The 20,123-nt window shown below is 41.7% G+C and overlaps 1 protein-coding gene across 1 annotated transcript in view; it reads right to left on the bottom strand.

The window, feature by feature from the left end:
* The window catches only part of KCNH5 (potassium voltage-gated channel subfamily H member 5), a 154,419-nt gene that overhangs the window by 14,196 nt on the left and 120,100 nt on the right, over window positions 1–20,123 (bottom strand). The window contains exon 10 of the mRNA XM_072038185.1: window positions 14,082–14,278. Within this exon, the coding sequence (XP_071894286.1) occupies window positions 14,082–14,278 (197 nt within the window). The remainder of the gene's footprint in view (window positions 1–14,081; window positions 14,279–20,123) is intronic.

Consider the following 20,123-nt stretch of genomic DNA (forward strand, 5'->3'; position numbering starts at 1 on the left):
CTTTCCCTATATGGGAGAGGATTTGTGGTGCTGTATCTTTTGCCAGATGCCAAAACCAGGGCACAGGGAGGTCATACCACTTGCCCAGGGTCATTGAGCTCCTTGGTGGACGTGAGAGGGAGGGAGCAGAGGTTGGCAGCCCAGACCCCCATAATAGAAAAATCCATGCTTCAAAAAGATTAAATACACAAATATAGAAATATAAGGGTCCATATGGTCAATATTATATAAATATTCTATTTAGTTTCAACAACAGACTTTCTTTTCACTGCTGTCCAATTTGGGAATTACAGACCTAGATTTCAAATAGCTGAGAGTTGGAAGGGGTTAACTTTAATTGCAGTTAAATCCAGTTCAGGACAACTTTACTGCTGTTCAGCTTTGTGTTGGAAGCAGGAAGGGGGGCAGGCAGCACTATCTCTGTTGCTTTAGTGAACGTTTTCTGAAGGTCTTGCTTCTATTACAATGAAAAAATGTCAAAATCTTCATGTTTGGCTTCTGGCCAGCCTTACTTGTGACAGACCCGGTGTTCCTGCATATTTCTAGCACAAAGCTACACAGAATATGGGCTCATAGCATTTGCAGAATTCATATTTTTTTTCTGTGTTTTTGCCTTTTACTGTTTTCTGTCTGAAGACCAGTCTCAATAAGCGCCTAAGAAAGACCCTCCATTCACAAAGTAATGCATCAGCAAAAGAAGAGCTTTTGCTTCCTTCCACTTTAAGTGGAAATTTAAATTAATTGGAATCATTATTTTTTCCCCTAAATATTACTTCAACAGACTAGAAAGTGCCTGAAATTTAATCTGAAGTCTTCAGACCTGAAAAAGGGATTTGCAACTGAAAGCTTGTAGATTTTTTCAGCTACGCCAATTGGTCTAAAAAATTAAACCATCCCTCCCTATCAGCCTTGTTTCTGACAGTGAAGATGTTCTAATTGGCTTTCAGAAAATCTGGTTTTATAGGGAACGTACTACTACCTGCCCTATCCATTCACTTCATCATTTTCAAGGTTTTGATAATTTATTGAAAAGCTTTTACAGTGGGAGCTTCAATTAAAACAATGTGTTTCCAATGGCATGCATTGTAGAACACCATCAGTTTTGTTTGGAAACGATGAGTCAGAAATGAAGAAATAATTTTAAAGGGCAGAACATATGAACAACAGACCCGAATGAAAAGGACAACGGGAAGCCTATGTACCTCAAAAAGCCAGGGCATCAGACCTTATTGCATCTATCCATATTACGAAACAGACATCAAATGTGCTGCTTTGTCACTGTTAGACATTCCTCACCTGAACTAGATCCAATAGTGGAGACTATTACAATAGTAACAATAATACTATTAGTAGATTTGTGGGGAGAGCCACTGATTCCAGATTCAAGCTAATTCACAGACGTGGCAATATTCTTGAGAGGAGCAGATTTAGGTTGGTAGATGGGCAATCATTTGCTTGTTTCTATTTTGCTTCTAGAACCCAATCAAGGACCTGATGTTTTAAACACTTGGAGGGTTGAAGGGAGAGTAACTCTATGACACACAACAGAGAAGGGTACAAAGATCCCTGGTGTAGCATAGTAGTTAGTATCTGTCCTGCGGAAGGGCAGGATAAATTAGCTTTGGTGTAGATCTGCTCTAATCTGTTTTCAGGTCCAAACCTCATGGTGGTTCTGCTTTCAGACAGCCAAACATTACTTTTTTTTCCTTCTTGACCCATAAATACAGCCTATTGCTCTACCAGAGATGACTGAATCTGCCAGTCAACCAAGTCTAGCTTTTGGGTAGTGGAAGGTAAGTGGTGCCAGTGATCACCCCCTTTCCACAGATCTTTTGGATGAAGCCCAAGCTCAAATGACTGCTGGACATATCCCCATGCTGACCTTCCCATGGGACACCCTGCAAATGAAGCCAGAGGGACACTGCAAGGGAGAATGAGTTGGGCAATTCACCAGCCCATTCTTCTGCTTCTCCGTTCAGAGATGCCAGGACAAAACAAAACACACCACCAGTGTGACCTGGCAATTCTTTTAAGCTGAAATAAAGACTCAGCAAAGATGAACACTTCTGGCAGATCATTCACTAACTGAAAGACAGGGTCAGCCCACTGCATAACAGACACAAAATAACTCAGTTAAGCCACTGAGAAATCTCAATTTAACAGAAGAAAAAAAAAAAAAGACCAAGAGGTTATTTAAACTTTTAATATATACCTCGTTTAACTACAAAATGCTCTCTGAAATAACCTTAACAAGTATCCCTGGGATTCTTCAAGTGAAACATCTCACTCAGCAAGAGCTAAAATTTTCCCAGCTGAGAGCTCTCAGTTGGCAGCATGTGAGTAAGGAGTGCTGGTTGTTGAAACATGCTGTAATTGCCTTTAATATGCTCCCAGCTAGTGCTTCAGTGGGGAGGAATCTCTTGGGGGAGAAAAAAAAGACCCAAGACATAAGCACACAAACATTGAAAAGTATCCAGCCAAGGAGAAATATTCTGTGAGAACGTGCAACCCACACCAAGGATAAAATCTCCCTTTAGCCAAAAGTGGTTGGTGTTGAGCTACCACTGAAAGTGTTTTAGCTCAAGAGATTAAAGGAAACAGTTTTTCAGAGCTTCTTGCAGGCAAACACAATGGGTTGCCTAACAAACACCCAGGGAGGACTGAATGTGCCGACTATCCCCAAAGGGACCATTTCTAACCTCAGAAGATGTGACTGAGGAACACAACAAGTGGTGACTCTTGTGAGCTTTGCATTTATTTCTGAACATTATCACCAAAAGGAAGAGACAGCACAAAAGAGTTAACTAGTGGGGGTATGGGGATGGGATAAACAGATGGTGTGGTGAAGAGCCATTTCCTTCCCATTTACATGCTGACTGCATTAAATCAATCCCTGGGCTTTCATGTCAGTAAGCTAAGGCTCTGCTGGGGAGGATTTTAGTGATCTGGCTATATCCTACTTGTGGGTATCATTCTATTGTGTCCCAGCATTTAGCTTATTCTCAGGGAAAAGTTCCTTCAAATTTCTTCGTGTGATTCTTGGTGATCTTCCCTAATACCAACATCACAGTCACTGCCTCTTTTCTAGATGTGGATCTCTGCAAAGCTCATCAACACTGTTTTACACTCCTATCCATGCATTTAGGCACTAACACAGGATGCTCCTTAGGGGCTGAGCCTGCTGTTTTTGCAGCCTTAGCTTATCTCATTGCTCCAGACCCAAACAAATTAGTTTATAATCCTCAGTATTGTATACTTTGGCAAATCTGGCTTTAAAAGTGATCAGAAATGACCTCCTCCTGTAAAACTGGAGTCAGTCCAGTTGATTTGTCCCCTGTCCGTGCCTGGGACTATTAAAAAAAAAAAAAAAAAAAAAAGACAACTGTACTTGGACAAATAACAGGTCTTTGCAATCAATAACATTGATGATTCTGTAGTTCCCCATTAGTGACTATGCTGCACCCTGTTTACACACTGTTTGTATCCTTTCTACCACTCCCTGTGCACACACAATTAACAAAACACCAGCTGCTACACGATAAATGGTGCTGCAATGATGCAGAGCGACACCAGACAGAAGTACAGATCTCTGGCTGTGTTACCTTTTCATCTCAGATGCTGCATTCATTTCCCAGCGCTCCTTGTGACCTCTGGGACCTTGGCTAAAGCATCCTCTCTGTTTTCCTCTGAGTTGAAATTTTTCTGGTGCCTGAAGAATGCAGCTATCCCCTAACTTCTCACAGTAGACACCATTTCTTCAGTCACCTTCTTCCAGGAAGATCTTGCTCAGACACTACTAGGAGGCTGAATCTTCTCAGTGGGGTCTGGCACCTACCATTAGGTGCTGGAGAATGCCTAAAGATGTGCAGCTGTGCCAGATATTCCACCCATGGCTGATCCATGGGACAAGAGCATCTGTCCACAAGCAGGTTATAACAACGTTAAACAAAGCTGTTGGGGATTTTGCAAGGTCAATCTGTGTCTGAGTCCTTACCTGTTAGCAACTGCAGACATTGGACTGAATTTGAGCATAACTGGTCTGAGAGGAAGCTCTTCAAAGGGACACATTACTGATGGACCACAGGGCCTTGGTTCAAACTTTCTGACAAATGCTTTAAGATACAGCTTATGGTTCATGTTGATCAGCCAGGCATCTGTTTGGTATATTAATGCATGGCTGGGTTGTGCTTGTAAATTATTATTCATGTACTTTTGTAGAACATCTTGAAGTTATTGGCTACGACTTTTTATAAATGGAAACAGGGATAATTAATAACACATGAAAAGCATGCATGATTCAGTTCCTCCATTTACCTTCCTACTGCAGCCTTCTTTGGCAGGAGGGCTAATACAGCCTGGGAGAGGGATGGAGGTCATTCATAATTGAGCTGCTCTGAACTACCAACAACTGTTCCATTTAAAAATGGATTTGCCTTAGACACATGATGGAGATGGAAATTCATTACAATGGCAGGAGTTGAGGAAGGCAGAATCGGTACAAACGGTGAGCTAGACCTAGAAATGAAGTGTTGAGAAGCCAGGATGCTCTGATAAGGAACATGGAGGTGGAAACCTGCATGCCCATGCACCAAGGGGCAAGTGATTGGTACAAATGGGAAAGCAAAGCTTATCTTGATAAAAATGCTACACTTCAGCTGACCAATAGAAATATCCCATTTAGAAAGTCTTATGGGCTGTCAGACAAAGCCAAAGCCTACTCCTGTGGGAACAGGAGCATCCTCCACAGGAAAAACAAAAACAAAGCAGAGGCCAACAGACTATGTCCAAGAGGGCTGTGTATGCAGAGTGCAGAAAAGTAAGCTGCCTGCCCCAGATATACAGTAGACCAATAGAAATATTTAGGTAGGAAGCTCTATACAAAATCTTTCCATCAACTGAAATGTCTTCTGCCGAATACCAATAAAACAATCTAACCATCAGCTGAAAGCCCAAGGGGAGGCCTGAAGTTTAAGGATCACTGACAGTTTAATTAATAGAGTTAAAAGAAACAAAGAGTTTAATCACTGAGTATGCTATGCTCTAACAGTATCTTACATCCGAAAACTGTATTCTGTTTTGTTACCTTTAAGAAGGTAAACAAATTAAGACCAGGGGCTGTGGAAACTGAAAAGTGAAAATAGGAGGAAAAAACATGGATTAGTAATAAGTGTTCTTTCCTAAATTCACTAATTTTTTTTTGCCTTTCAGCAAATTGCTCAGAAGTGCAACAACAGGGGACTTGGCTTATTTCAGGTTCTTCCCAGAATACCCCTGTCCCCGCTGACAACCATTCCCACCTCTGGCATATATGTAAATCAGCTCCTCAAAAAATCGCTCTTCCAGACTTCCTTTTCACAAGACCTAAACCAAGGCAGCTTGCTAATCACAGCGACTGGCTGACAATTAGAAAAGGCAAAGTCAATCAACTATCATTAAGTTGGAAGTGACAGGCTGGGGGTTATTTTTAACTAAAACAAGTGGGATTAATAATTCTCCACCAAGTTCCTCTTGCCCTTTGTGTACAATTTAACTCTTACCTACAGGCAAAGTTTCCTTGCCCTCGAAGGTAGCCCCAAAATAGCACTAAAAGCAAGGTAAATCTAGGAATTGCGGTACTGCAATGATTATCACATGCTGAGCCAGCATGTTTGGGTATTATCGCATTTCTGAAGTGTTTGCTGGAAAACAATAGATGGATGGATTTATAATTGCACAGAAAAGAAAGACCTTATGCAGGGAGTTTTATTTAGCATTTCACAGCATTTCAGGGGCTTCGTGGGGAGCCTTTTTGTGCAAGCCAAGACAAAAACCTGTCTGGAGAAGGGGAGGCAAAAATAAAATTAGTGCTATCTCCAGTGCAAACCAGCTGTGACATCATTACTGTTATTTCTAGACTGGACAAAACTGATCCCTTTTTGGGCTAGGAGAGAAAACTCCCTCTTGGGTGAGTGCTAAAGCTCTGCCTGCTCCCTGTGAAGCCTATGGGCATCCATTCATATGATCCCAACAAACTGGCAGAAGTTCTCTCTCCCCAGCTATGGCTTTGGGTGCTTTGCAGCTGGCATTCCCAGTCTTGTGGAAGAAAGGTGTAAGGGAGTGAGAATTCAGGTGCAGAAACTCATTTTCATATTTGAAAGTCATGCTGAGTTACTGAAACTGGCAGTCAACTCCAGCAAGCAATGACAGAAGCCAGCAGAGAACTTGGTGTTCAACATCTCAGCTTTGTAATGTTTCACCCTTTTTCTTCAGTTGTGTTGGAGAAGTTGTAGATCTATGTGGTAATTAAGCTCAGCAACTCACGCAAGAAATCCATTGGTCAGAGTGAGCTGTTTGGAGGGTGTGTGAGGTATCACAACAGACCTTTGTTCCCACTTTCTGTGCAAATCCCACTTGCTAGAGGTTACCTGCAGAGGCTACCTGCAGCAGCAACAGCTCCCAGGACACACTGAGGACATCACAGAATAAACTGTCTACTCTCAGCAGTACCACAAATATAATACTCCCTGTCAGCCCACGGCTGGCCTCATAATTTATTAGGCACCAGGGGAACCATACAAAACCATGGGGAGAGCAGCTTCATTAGGACACCTGCCCAAGACAGCCTGGCACAGAGCTAAGCCTGGCAAAGTAACTGCCCACAAGGGAAACTCAGGCACACAGGGACGGTGATCAACTCAGGTCTGCTGCGGGCTGAGCTCCCGTGCCTATGTTCATCACATCAAAGCTCAGAGGGGCTGATGATAAAAACTTTCCTAACTGGCAATTGAAAATGACACAGCAATGCTGCTTCTTGTTGCACCATGCACATTCCCTCCCTTTCTTTAGTGGCTGGAAGAGATTAGAAGCATCAAATTTAATCAATGAAGGGATGTGAACACAAAATATTTATTTTTTAGTATTTACAAGATTAAAAATAGCAAACCTTTGATTTATTTTTATCATCATTCAAGTCCTGTGCAAGCAACACTACCCTGAATCAATATTAACAGACAGCCTGCAGAAAGCTTTCTGAGTGAACTAAGGAGAGTCTCTTAATTATGGCAGCTTTCTAAACAAGAAAATGGTATTAATCCACAAAGAGCACATTAGTAAATCACTCTCAGTCTGGATCTTCCCTCTAACATAGCCGGTTTACACTTTTGTTTTCCTACGGATGCTGCCCATCCCTGACATTTCCTGATGAACGATCTGTCCGCACACAAATAAATCACTCCGTCTGCATTTCCCTGGCTGCACGAAGAAGAGATGCCTGTACATTTAGCTGGGGTAAATCAGCAGAGTGCCTTGTGTAACAGCTGCTGAGTCTCTGTACAGAAAGCAGCACATCAGCACATACAATTTTCTTCTGCAGCCGTACCATACTGTTCAAAGATCCTTGAACGAAAAGTATACTAAATTGCCTTGCATTTCCCAACAAAAAACAACAGTAAAATAATGGCCTTACAAATGAGATCAAAGCTATTTTGATTTAGACTTAGACAGAGAAAGAAGCTGCATGCCCATGAAAAAATAATTCTACCTCTGTAATGCCAAAGGATTATTAGGATTGGGCTCAATGCCACTTCTAACAGAGTTGGTGGTGCTTTGCCTCTTGCTCTTTACAGAAGCACAACCAGGACCTCAGAAAAAGGTACTTAACTTAGAGATTATATTCAAAATAGAATAGGGGTCTACTGGTAACTTGTGGGATTAATGTGTCTCTGAAACACTATTAAAGATAACAGTGCATTGGTTAATCTCTACAACTGCCTTCAGTTTGAAGGCAAAATACACTAATCCAGGCTGTGCCATAAATCTGCACTACCCCAGACATCCCAGAGACCCCAGGTGATACACAGTGCCCTATTTTCAGGTATTTAAATGCTCACTCAGACACGCAAGCCCTTGAGGTGGTAAGGAGAGGAGAGATTTTAGGTTTATTATCCACTCCCCCACCATCTACGAACACAGTCGCAGCCACAGGAGGACGCAGAGCAGACCCCTGTGCTCCCTCTGTGCCTGCAGGGATGGGCTCAGCAGTGCAGTTGCTCCCACACCCCCAATTCTCCTCCGTCTGCATGACCCAGGCTGCGCCCAGAAGCAAGGGCTGTAAGGGAGATGATGAAGTGGCAAAAAGGAAAGGGAAGGGAGTGAGGCACACAGGCAAGTCAGGTTCACAGCTACCAAGAAAAGTGAGAGAGCAAACCCCCTGACAGCTTTTATACAGCAATCTCTGCTCAGGGACAGCCATCCCATGCCGGCTGGCAGAGAGGCACGGAGGGGTGACGTTAATGCTGCTGCAGCTTTCTCTCTGAATTTTTACGCTGCTCTTCTACCTAGCAAAGTCATGCACGGCTCTCCAAGGACTGACTTCCCTGCTGTGACTGCCTCAAATTCAAATCCCCATGCCCCTGAAGAGGAGACCAAGGAATGACTCGGGGGCAAGAGACAGGAGCAAGGAGCAGCAGAAAAACTCTGAAGCTGAGGTCTGGTATCCCCGCACCCATAGGAGCATGTGGATTTCCCTGCAGCATGAGAGGCAGCATGGGTGCACTGCTGAGGCTGTGCTGGGTCCCACGCACATCCAATACACACCTGGACACCTCCAGAGGTGGTGCCAAATCTCCATCACTGGAACAGTCCTTTAGGAAATATAGCAATGGAATGATAGCATATCTGGAGATAACTGAATACAATAAGGTCAAACAATAAAAAAAAATTGTGTTACGTGATAGCTTCTTAGAGCATAATGGAGGCTGCAAGGTCTGCTAAGATGCCAACAAAATGAAACCGTATTGATTTTGGAGGGTGTAACTTATTTGGTCTGTGATCGTGCTAAACTGTAGCTACAGCTAAACTATAGCTATAGGACTTCGTTTTCTGGAACAACACACTCACATAAAAAGAAGAAAAAATACAAATAACAAAAGACTAAAGAGGGTCTGCAGATGCTTTGAGTCCCCTGGAAGGACACGGAAAAGAAACACACCATATGCTTTGCCATCAAGAAGTGGATCAAATTAATTTCCAATAAGCTTGAGCAAGCCACTGAGTTGCAAACAAAACTCTGAGTTAACAGCCATGCCAAAAGCCTGCTGGCTATATAAGCCGTAATAGAAATTGATCTGTTGGATCTGCCCTTCCAGAGGCTTGATCGTGAGCTCACTGGGACCCTTGCCACTGGCTTGAACCAGCAGAGGAATAAACTCCACATGCAGAAGAAAAGTACCAGAAGTCAGAGGTGGATGACGCCTGGCAGTAAGCATTTTCCCCAGCACAGGACTGGGGCCCAGGGCCCCACCAGAGCCCCCCCAGCTGATCTCCATTACTAGTCACAGCTGCTCTGTAAGCACCACATTCCTCTTCCTGCTTCTCTTCAGCAATAATGACAGAAAAACATGTTTTGCCCAGATAGGTTTTGTCACCTCTGCTGTCCCCACATGGGGGAAGATCCCAATGACAATGGGAAAAGGGGTGGCAATGGATGATGAACCTGCCAGTGCAGATGGACAAGGGGCACAGGAGGTGCCCTACATCCTCTGCTTTGCTGTTACCCCCTAGTTCTGTTTGCCAGTGTTACCCAAAGACCATGGTCTGATCCCTTCCTATGTGAGCAAGTCAGGACTGAGAAGGAACACCAGCTGGCAAAGTGCAAACAGCTCTGAGCAAAGCTGCCTTTATTGGAAATAGCTTTCAGAGCTCAAAACTGGCGAAAATCTGCAAGTTCACCAGCACAAGTGCAACCTTCAGGAGCAGGGGCCAGTGCACAGAGCAACACCTTCTGCCTCTGACATTGCTTCTGCATTGGGACACTCGCTAATGTAGCATGACATCCAAGGAGTCTTAAAGGTGACAAAGGGAATCCCGAATGAGCCTTGGTACAACCTTCACTTCTAGGAGACATGAACGCAGAACTCAAATTGAAATAAAGCTTTTTCAAAAATTATGTGACACAGAAATGATGCGTGATTCACTCAAGAAACAACACATGATTCATTAAAACCTCAAGCAAAAACAGAAAGCCAATTTAAAAAGAACTTATTCTGACCTGAAACAGAAAGACAAACAGGACATTTGTATTAAGAGAGTGTAATGGCTTCACCAGCTTTTTCACCTCAGAGCTTCACACTGTGCTGGAGGAATTAGATAACATCAGTCAGTCACAGTGTTGTCCCTGGCTTTAAGAATATCACTGGGAAGAGAACTAAACCTCTCCAGAGGGTATTTCACTGCCTTAAAGGCACTTGTTTCTCTTCACATTTCCTTGGCTCATTCCTAGCACACCTTCCAGGAGCAAATGTGCCAGAGACCCTCTATGGCCAATTGTCCCCATCCCTGGCTGCTCCAGGTTCATTTAACACAGCTCATTTTGCTCACAGTAGTATGTGACCATACGAGGGGAAAATGCTTACTTTACCTAAGCACAAGAGAATTTCAGCTTGGATTTCAGAAGGGTGAAATTTCAGTTTGATTTTTTTTCCTGCACTTCCACAGACTGTGGTGGTCTAGCAGTTAGCTGGAGATGGTGCATTAGCTGGTGTAAATGGAAGAAATGATGAGAAAAGGGAAAAAAACAGGAAAAAAAAAAAACTTTAAAAATATCTCAGCTGAAGACTTGTTTTCTGTGGAAACACAACTGGTAGCTCAATGCAGGCTTTCCTTCCTGATTTTGACCATCAATATAATATACATATATCTGTACAGGTTTGGGTCTCTTGGAAATTGGAAAAAAAAAAGCTCCCCTTCCTTAGGCCAAGCTCCATGGCTTAAGTTTGTAGAGGCCCTCACTCCAGTTGCGTGAAATCTTGAAAGGCACTTAATGAATTAGGCATTATTAATATTCTTTTCCAACATCAGAAGGCAGTAATTAACTCTTTGAAGACTCATCCCAAACTCTGCTTTATTACTTCCAGTCTTCAGTGGCAGCTATGTAATCTCATTGTGATTTTATAGAATAACTTTCCAGATTAATTATTTTCCCTGTTTGAAAAAAAAAGTTCAAAGTCCTGGTTCTGCCTTGGAGTGTACATTAGTGATGTTAGATGTGCCATAAAGATTTCAGAGCACGAAACAAGATACCCTGTAATACTCTGCAATTACAGATTAAAAGTCACTTCGTCACCCTGAGCAGGAGAGAGGACTGCAGGCTGAAAAGCTAGCAAGCACACTCACTTTATGGGCTCATAAATGCAGCGTGATGGCTGAGCTACCTAATGCATGGAAAAAGAAAACAAAAATCCAGAGTTGATAATAGCATGCTGAGCAGATGCCTTAAGTAGGTCATTCAACATGCCAAGCCTCTAAATGTTATTTGGGAGTGAGAAAACATTATTTTCCCACTTCAGTGTGACTTTCTCTTCCCTGTCATGTGGAACTAACCTTTTCTGCTCAGTACTATTATTAATTTATTAGCCTTTTGAACGTTTAAATTGTTTCACAGCCTATAGACTACATCTAAGTGCTTGTTGAGGGACAATGCAACACAAATACGCGTGTGTATGCACCCACACGCACGCATGCATATTTAGAAGAGCAGACCTGATGAAAGAGCAATTCTCTCTGTCTATATATTTTTGACAGTGAGAACAAACAGCCATTTTCTCGAGCACAGAACTGCAAGGAGCGTATTTTTGTTATAATTAAATGTCAAACCTTACAAGTGATGACTATGTAGAAAAAGCATTAAGTATATTTCTATTGAAATCAATTAAAGGAGACAATGATTTTCTTTTCATTTAGATTACGTGACTTTAGCACAAATTGCTGCAGTACAGTGCAGCTCTGTCAGCCCGCTCTCACTGCTTTCTCTTTGCCTGATGAAACTGTCCTGGATGGCATGGCTTTTCTTAAAAGATGAACTCACAGGCAAACCCTTCTGAACCCAACAAGGAATCACATATAGTTTCTGTAGATATAACATTTGAAACAATCTCACTAATAATTTTACGTAACAGGACTTGGATTATGTCTCCGGTGTTGAAAGTAGTATAATCTATTTTGTATCTATAAACAACACCCAAAATTTCTGCAAAGCAGACTCTGGCTCAGCACAACTTACTGCAATACTGGGAGTAAGACTTTTCCTGAAATAGCTCTTGAGCAACACTGTAGGAGATATCATAGGTGAAGTTCATCTGTTGTACCCTAGGTATTTAAAAGTTAGCAATCAAGGACTCCCTCAACACTCAACAGAAAGGGGATGATCCCAAAGTAGGGATCATCACTGAAGAGGAACCAGATGATTGCCCTCTAGAAGAACCACTCCACATGGGCTATTAAAGGTGATGTGATTACCTTGAATCACTGCCAGCATGGCACAATCCATGTATCCAACACTGAGCTATGCACTGGGGATCTGAACTCCCTGAGTGTTTTTCCACTTGTGTGACTCTTTCTTCCAGGGCCCTGCAGGAAACCAAATTGCCCAAAACAAGGAGCATAGTAGAGAAGAAAATCCATGGAAAAACAGCCAGGTAATTATTCCCTATATGCATCCCAGGACTGTAGAGTTGGACTCTAGCACATTGCCCTGTCAGGAAAAGCTATCTATGTGTTTTTAGCTGTGCACAACCTTGCCATGCTAATGGGGGCAGGGGATTCCCAGGAAGCTAGCTGAAGTGACAGGTTCATAGTTTTAAGAAAGAAAGAATACATTCCGGCAGCGTATGTGGCATTGTCTTGTCCCATGAAATCACAGTCAGGAAGGTCTGAGCAGAATTGTCATCCTGGGACTGGAGCTGGTGGCTTGTCACAGTTAGGTGAGATGGCAAGGGAAGGATGCTGAAGTCACAGCTTGGACAACATCTTATCAACAGAGAAGCGAAAAGCTAGAAACCCCAAACAAGCTTTCAAGCCCCAAAGCCCTTCCTCAGGTCTGAAGTGGAGTTAACAAGCTTCAAGTCAGAGGTAAGCTGACAAGCTGGAACCAAACCTGATTATAATTCAGCTCTTTCAGACTCCTGCACAGGCAGAGTGGGACTGTAATCCCATTGCATCTGCTTTTTGCCAAGGGTATTTCGTGCCATACTTGGTATATTAATGAGCACAAGGAATGCACCAAAAACTGAATTTCCTTTGAAAGAAATATTTGTAAGATGCTCCAGTGACCATGGAGAAACTATACTCAGAAAAGTACAATTCTAGTTCTGTTCAATTCCTGTTGCTTCAGAGGCTGAAATTATCTTGTAAAATACCAAGGTAGCCTCAATACATTATTAGGTGAGATGCCCTTAGGTACAGCTGTAGAAAAATGTTTCAGCAGCTAGAGGATCTCAGTTAATGCTCAATAATCTATAAATCATTGTTATGAGATTTCTCTATGCAAATGAAATTTATATAACACTCATCAATCTTAAAAAAAACATCATAAAGATTAAATTTTGCAGCCGCAATGCGAATTAAAGAATTCCTTAACCTGTTTTCAAGATACGTCCTTATAGCTAATTAATTTTTAGATGGAGTGCTCTTTGAAAGGACTAATGGATAGTGAGCATTGCTGATTGATTATAAAATGAGCAGGAGGATTTAAAAAGTGAGCTGTGAATGTAAAATTGCTACCAAGCTTTATTAACCTTGCCATATTAAAATTTTCAACTATGCAAGTGCGGGAAGCAGGTATTAAAATAATACTTTTGCTGAGTACATTTTATTTATTTAACATCAATAAATTTCTCTTAGTTGGTCTGCACCATGCAGATCCATCAGGCTGTTCTCTTCTGACCTATTTCTTGGCGGGTGAGAGACTGAACCTCACCTCTGAGGAATCTAGATTCTACATTCGCTCATACTGTAACATATAACTTCATACATTATGTAACAGAAAGTAAAAAAAATGGAAAAGAAAAGAAAAAAGAAAAGAAATTGAAAAGAAAGAGTAATTCATGTCATCCTGCCTGCACTGCTTCTCAGGGCTGCAAATCTATGGCTAACTTTTATTGAGCCATCATTAACAAAGAGCTACAACATTTATTGAAAGGCCAGTTAATCTGCAATGACCTGAAAACATCAAGAGTAAATTGGGGGTTGTTCAGCACTGCATACAGTCTGCAGGACTGTGCAATTTCTTGGCGAAAGAAATGGGAAAACAAGAGCAGCTGCCTTACCCGCTTCCTCAAATTGCAGGTGAGTGTGAGATTCCTCGAGAATGAGTTTGCAAAAGCAGTATAAAAGTCCAACACTTTAAGCAAGGCTTCTCGTTTAATAATATGTAAATCGCAGTATGTCAGAGCCCGCACATTGGCACACGCATGGGCCAGACTGGTTTCCTTCCAGAAGATATCGCCAAAGACATCGCCTTTACCTGAAAAACAGCAGCACAAATTTGTTAAAAGGTAACACTTACATGGTGTTCTTCAGCATATGCATGATTTCTTCCTGAACTCTTATGCTTTTGATTAAGCTAACATCAGCTCCCAGCTGTGAAAACTAATAAAAGTTTTAAAAATATCTGAGGTACTTGAGCATCCTTAGCAATAGCCCCAGGTTTTTAACATATTTATAGACTGCCCTGAGAAGTGTCACAAAGCATAAAAGCCAGATTGTAAAGGTCTTGGTGTAGCTGAAGATGCTGGTAATGGATTTTCCAAAAGTTCCTGAACTTAGAGGTACTTAACTAATGGTCAGGTTACTAAATATTTCTGAGGATCTTTCCTAAATTATATAGGAGCTCCACTCTCACTGAAAGCTGATGCCATTTAGATTTTATTTATTTTTTTATTATCACCATGGCTTTGCAGTGCTGTATAAAAGCCAGCTTCCAGGGACTGAGGATAACATTTTAAAGACAGTTTAAACACTTCTACTTCAGCGTGAAAGGCAACGTTCCTTCAGAAAATGCACCCAAAGTTTCCTGAGACTTTCAACCTCTAAATACCTGGCTCTAAATCTTGAGCAGTTTCAAAAGCCTGTTTCTAAATCCAAACACATCAACTTAAGTAGAGGGTTATGCTTATGTGTGTATTTAAATATTTGCTGACTATGAAAGGGTTTGACCCCTTGGACACCTGCACATTTAAATAGCTACAACCACATGGGAGGTGAGGCCCTGGGCGAGGGCCACAACGTGTGGTAGGTGGCTGGCACCTCAAATTCTGAAGCGTGGTACATGGAAAGCCATTTGCTTCGGTTCCCAATGATATTCAAGCCCTTTATTTCAGTAGTTATTAAGAGGAAATTAAAATCAATTGGTCAGTGGTATTATCTTTATTGATTTCGGGTACCTCAAGCAGCCCCTTGGTGAAGGTTAGAGATTTTACAGTTTGGGGATAGGAAAGGTAATATACATTTTCATACTTCTTCCTTTAAGGGCTTGCAACATTTCACTCTGCTCTATTTTGGGAACACAGGCTGGAGTTATAATTTATCCAACTTATTGCTCTTTGGGGTCAGAGACTATTTCCCTATTTTGGCCTCACATATTGTATTCAGTTAAACAGGACCAACATTTCTCATGTAGAGTAAAATGTGATCTACGAGTCCCTGTCTTCATTCCCTTGTTTTCATTTTGTAACAGAAGTCTGTATGGCAGAATCATCCCTCAGAAAGGTTATAGCATTTTCATTGAATTGCTTTTGAATAATTCTACATATTTAGATGTAATTAAAATTAACTGCAATATATAGTATTGCTGATAAAATGTATAAAACAAGTTGCCTTAAAATGCTTTCCTTCTCACACAGCATTTCCTACTAACATATAATTTATCTGATGTAATGTTTTGAAACCCTTTGCTGTTAATTGTTCTTGTCTATACGCATAGTTCAAAACCTGGTTTACAGGCATACTCAGCACAGTTACATAATTTACAGGAAACAGACCACTTCTGAAGTGCACAAAAATTGCTTAATGCATTTGCTCTCTGAGGTGGACACAGGACGGAACTTAGTGCTGCTTTCAGCAGCTGCAGACTACAGTTAAAAAGACAGAATTCAATAACAGGGACTAGTATGATTTTTCCACTGAAATGTGAGCAAAATACTTGTTTTCCTTCTAAATTTAAAGTAATATATAACTAATTTAAGACAAGAAGCTGGAAGCAGTGGATGCTGACTCAGAAACTCTGTAGGATGTTGTGCTACAGAATATACCCAAATCACCATTCATAAAACTGAAATCTCCTCATCTTCCGCAGTTCAGTGAGGCAGGAATGATACTGGGTTTCTCTATAAGAATCTGAGTTGAGATAAACTGAACCTCTTTGCTCTTTCATGGGTCATCACTCAGTGGACTTGAATGGTGAAATGGTTACTTGAAGAGACGACTTAAAAGGTAAAGCTGGTATTTTGTCTGCTGCCAATGCTCATTGATTCGCAGGAGGTGACTATAAGAGGCCCATAAGCTCCCTTTATGTTGCAGTTTATTCTCTTCAGTGAGTATAAAATCTTGGAAGCACTCGAGGCTTTCTGAATTTGATGTTTCCCCACACACTTCCAAGTCTCATTTGCCTGCTATAAATGTGCTAAGGAACGTCCTGAATGAAAACAAAACCAACCAGATTCTCCAAAACAATGCACGTTTCCTCATAAATACAGAGATTAATGTACTATACTTCGTCCGGATGAGCTGTAGCTCACTGTGTGGAGAGCAGTAATTATTCATTCAAGTTTTATTTAACACAGTGCAACTAACTGGAAAAAAAAATCTTAAAATTATAATAAAAAATGTACCTGGCATGACTTAAACCCCAGCCACTCGGAGGCACATCTGCAGTGCACGATGCGCACACACCTCCGGGGACAGCCTGGGGCTGGGCTGCTGATGCAGAGACACTTGGGACTGATGCATCCCACAGCCTTCTCAAAGTCTCTCTCTTGAGATTTTTCAAGATCCAGCATGTTACCTCCCAAATTTGCACTGCCCCAAGTCTTGAGCAGTCCCAATACTCCTCCTGAACTGAAGCAAAGCTCTAGGAAGTCCCCTTGTGCCATTGCTCTTGAAGTGCCTGAAGCATTGCTAAAACAGGGAGTGCTGCGAAGTTAAAGTGGGAGCCTCTTGTGTACGCTTTGCACTTGGTGTAAAGAATTACACAGAGGAAAGCCAATGAGAGTCAGGATGTAGATGTTGCTGGCTTAAAGGTGACAGAAGCCTGGATGGAAGGATCCAAAAAAACCACAGAAACCAGGAAGATGAGTGCAGGGTGTTGGTCATGAACTTAGTTTTTGCTGAAATAGCTCTACTGGTATCACCCTAAAGACAGACTAAAATTTTCACTTGTCTTATGCATATATTCCTGTACATAAAAACATACATATGCATGTACGTATGTATATATTTAGAGAGAATTATACAGCATGTAATTATATAATATATAATTATGTTTCTATATATTATTCTGATTTTTTTATTCTGGATAACTCCCACACAGAAGTCGGGGGGAGGGGGCTGATGTTCTACACAGCTTTGCACCATGGACTGCGTTGCCAATTTGTGAAACTGCAGCTCATGGTTGGACCTCTCAGGCAGAAAAAAATCTTAAGGGACTTATGAAACTCCCCAGGGGCTCAAAATGGGAATGAAAAAGTCCTTGGATTCACAGGGAGGAAACACCCTTGTAAAACAGAACCCCTGAAGAACCTGTATTTATCTATGAAAAGAAATACATATATATGTATCTTTCTCCAGATAGGGAAAGAAATAGCTAAAAAATATCCTAGTAGACATGATAATTTGAGAGGGCTTTTGGAGAAGGTTTGGGCAGGCAATGAGAGAATGAATTCCAGGTGGAAAACAGCACTAGGAAGAAAAACATATAAAAGGGGCCCAGGCTTCTTCTTAAGGTGATAGCTCTTGTGGATGGGAGCGAATTTGGAAAATATATTCTGTGCAGTCTTAGCAAATAGGCCAGCTAACCTACCTCCCATTTTAAAACATCTCCCAGGACCCATCACTCACACTAGCAAAAGCCAGAAACAATGAATAATGTAGGCTTTCCATCAGGATACGCTTAAATCTTCTGTTGCTTATGAAAGACAGAGGCAGTACAAAACAATTTTGTTGCAGAATCAGTAAAACTGTATTACACACAGAAAATGTTCACCTAATTTGCCCAGGTACAAATAGCCATGAAGGATGCACAGACGTGGAGGTCAGGAACCAAACATCAAGTCCCTGTAGCCATAATTACATTGCTACTGGTACAAGAATTCATACACATACATTTGTCTGTGCGTATACATCTGCAGTGAAAGCTCTGGCTGCCAGGCAGATGAATCTTGGGCTGATGTAGATCTCTAATGAGCAAGGAGGGAACCTGCTCCAGTTACTCACAGCAGCCTACAGCTCTGTATTGGTTTGGCAAATAGGCCAGCTCTGCAACTCCTTGCCACAGGACATCAGGGTTGCAGAGGTTTACAAAATAACAGCATGGATTCGTGGAATAAAACCCACCTGTGGCTACTAAACACAAGAATTTCCCGTTGAGTGAGGGAGATCTTGAAGCACAATCTAATGGAGGGTTGGAGAACACTGGTTGCTTCATCTTCCTACTTTCTCCTGCACATCTGCTATTGCCCAGTTTTGCAGACAGGGTACTGGGCTGGCTGGAGTTGTGGATTTAGCTGATCCAGCTGCCTGTGCCCAACGAAGGGGTCTGGAGTGATGCAAGCTCTCCAGCTGTCTCCTGCCCTCTGGGACATCACTGCTGCCTGTTAGCACAACCTACCAGACCAAGAGAGAGAGCTCCTTGCCTCTGTAGAGGTTTTAGCCAAAACTTCAGCCTTCCCTAGGGCACCCCAAGGAGCCAGAACTCCCTTGAAAACCACTTAACACCAGTCAGACATCCAGCCTGACTGTGCATTAACATCTGAAGGGGTAGAATGAGCAGAGAAAACAGCATTTTTAGCATCTGAAAGACTATCAAAATAGCCAGCAAATAAACAATAACAAGAGACTGTGCCAGAGATTCAAGTCCATGCTTGCAAAAGCACTTTGCATTAGTAAATACAGTGCAACCTTCCCCATCTGCACCTAAAAACTGGAAATAAATTTACCTTTCTTCCAGCACTCGGGACTGCTGCAAGAAGAGGGAAAGATCTCTAGAGATATTCTCCTGTTAGTGAAGGCTTAATGGTGCCCATCTCTCACACTTGAAGCACAAGTCTCCTAGTACTTCATATTTTTCTAGAAGCCCCAGCTCCTCGTGATTGGAAACCTCAGTTTTGATTTGATACAAAAAGAAATATCCATTCTTCCTGACCAAGGGAATAAACATGAAAGCATGACCATTCCCACCATCTTCAATATTCGTAAGGCAAATCAGATTGCCTCAAACTGTTAGTCTGATTTGAAAGAAATATATCACATTATTTTAAAATATTTTTTCTTTTCTTTCACTGCCAACACTTTTGAGCTCCTGGGTTTGGCAGTGAAGCATGCAGGTCTAATTCAAAACCATTTCAATTCAGTGGAAGGAATGTTTCTGACATTGGAGGCTGCAGATCACATCTATAACACACCAGCTGGCACTAAATTAAGATTGATGCTTCTTATTATAGCTAACTATGGTGCAGATAGAGACAGAAATATTTTAAACTTACAAAATAATGTGAAAAAATGAACATTCCCTTTAATTCTGTCAGTAAGAGCTAATAACACCTTTGAACACACATCAGTAGAACTAAATTTTACATGGTGCTATGCACGTTAACCCCAACCTGTAAGACAGGACACATTCCAAGAACATGTTTAGGGGTACTGCACATTGCAAAGCTGCATCTCACTGGGTTTCTGATCAGTACTCTGAGTATTTTGGAAAATACTTTGAGATGCAGCACTTCAAAAACAGCCTACATCATCTTAATTATTGCAGTCCTGTTAACTGAAAAAAGAGCTTTCCTTTACGAATCATTTCCCTGCAAGTTAATTTGGAGCTTTAACTCACTGCAACAAAGGGGGCTTTTCCTACAGATGTAACAGGACCCGGGCTGTTCTGCAAATTCCTGCCAGGTACATGCTACTAAGCTGGGGAAACTCTCACAGCTAGTTTGCCTTGGTTTACTTCACATGAAAAACAAACAAAAAAAGTTCACTACACAATATCAAGCTGATTTTATGTGAAGTCAAATTCTGCCACCTTTCTTCCACTTGAGAAGTGACCCAAGCTGCGATTACATTAATTAAAATCAAGGAATGAGGTACTATCACTATGA

This window comes from Anas platyrhynchos, chromosome 5, assembly GCF_047663525.1.
Source record: "Anas platyrhynchos isolate ZD024472 breed Pekin duck chromosome 5, IASCAAS_PekinDuck_T2T, whole genome shotgun sequence".
Classification (NCBI taxonomy): Eukaryota; Metazoa; Chordata; class Aves; order Anseriformes; family Anatidae; genus Anas; species Anas platyrhynchos.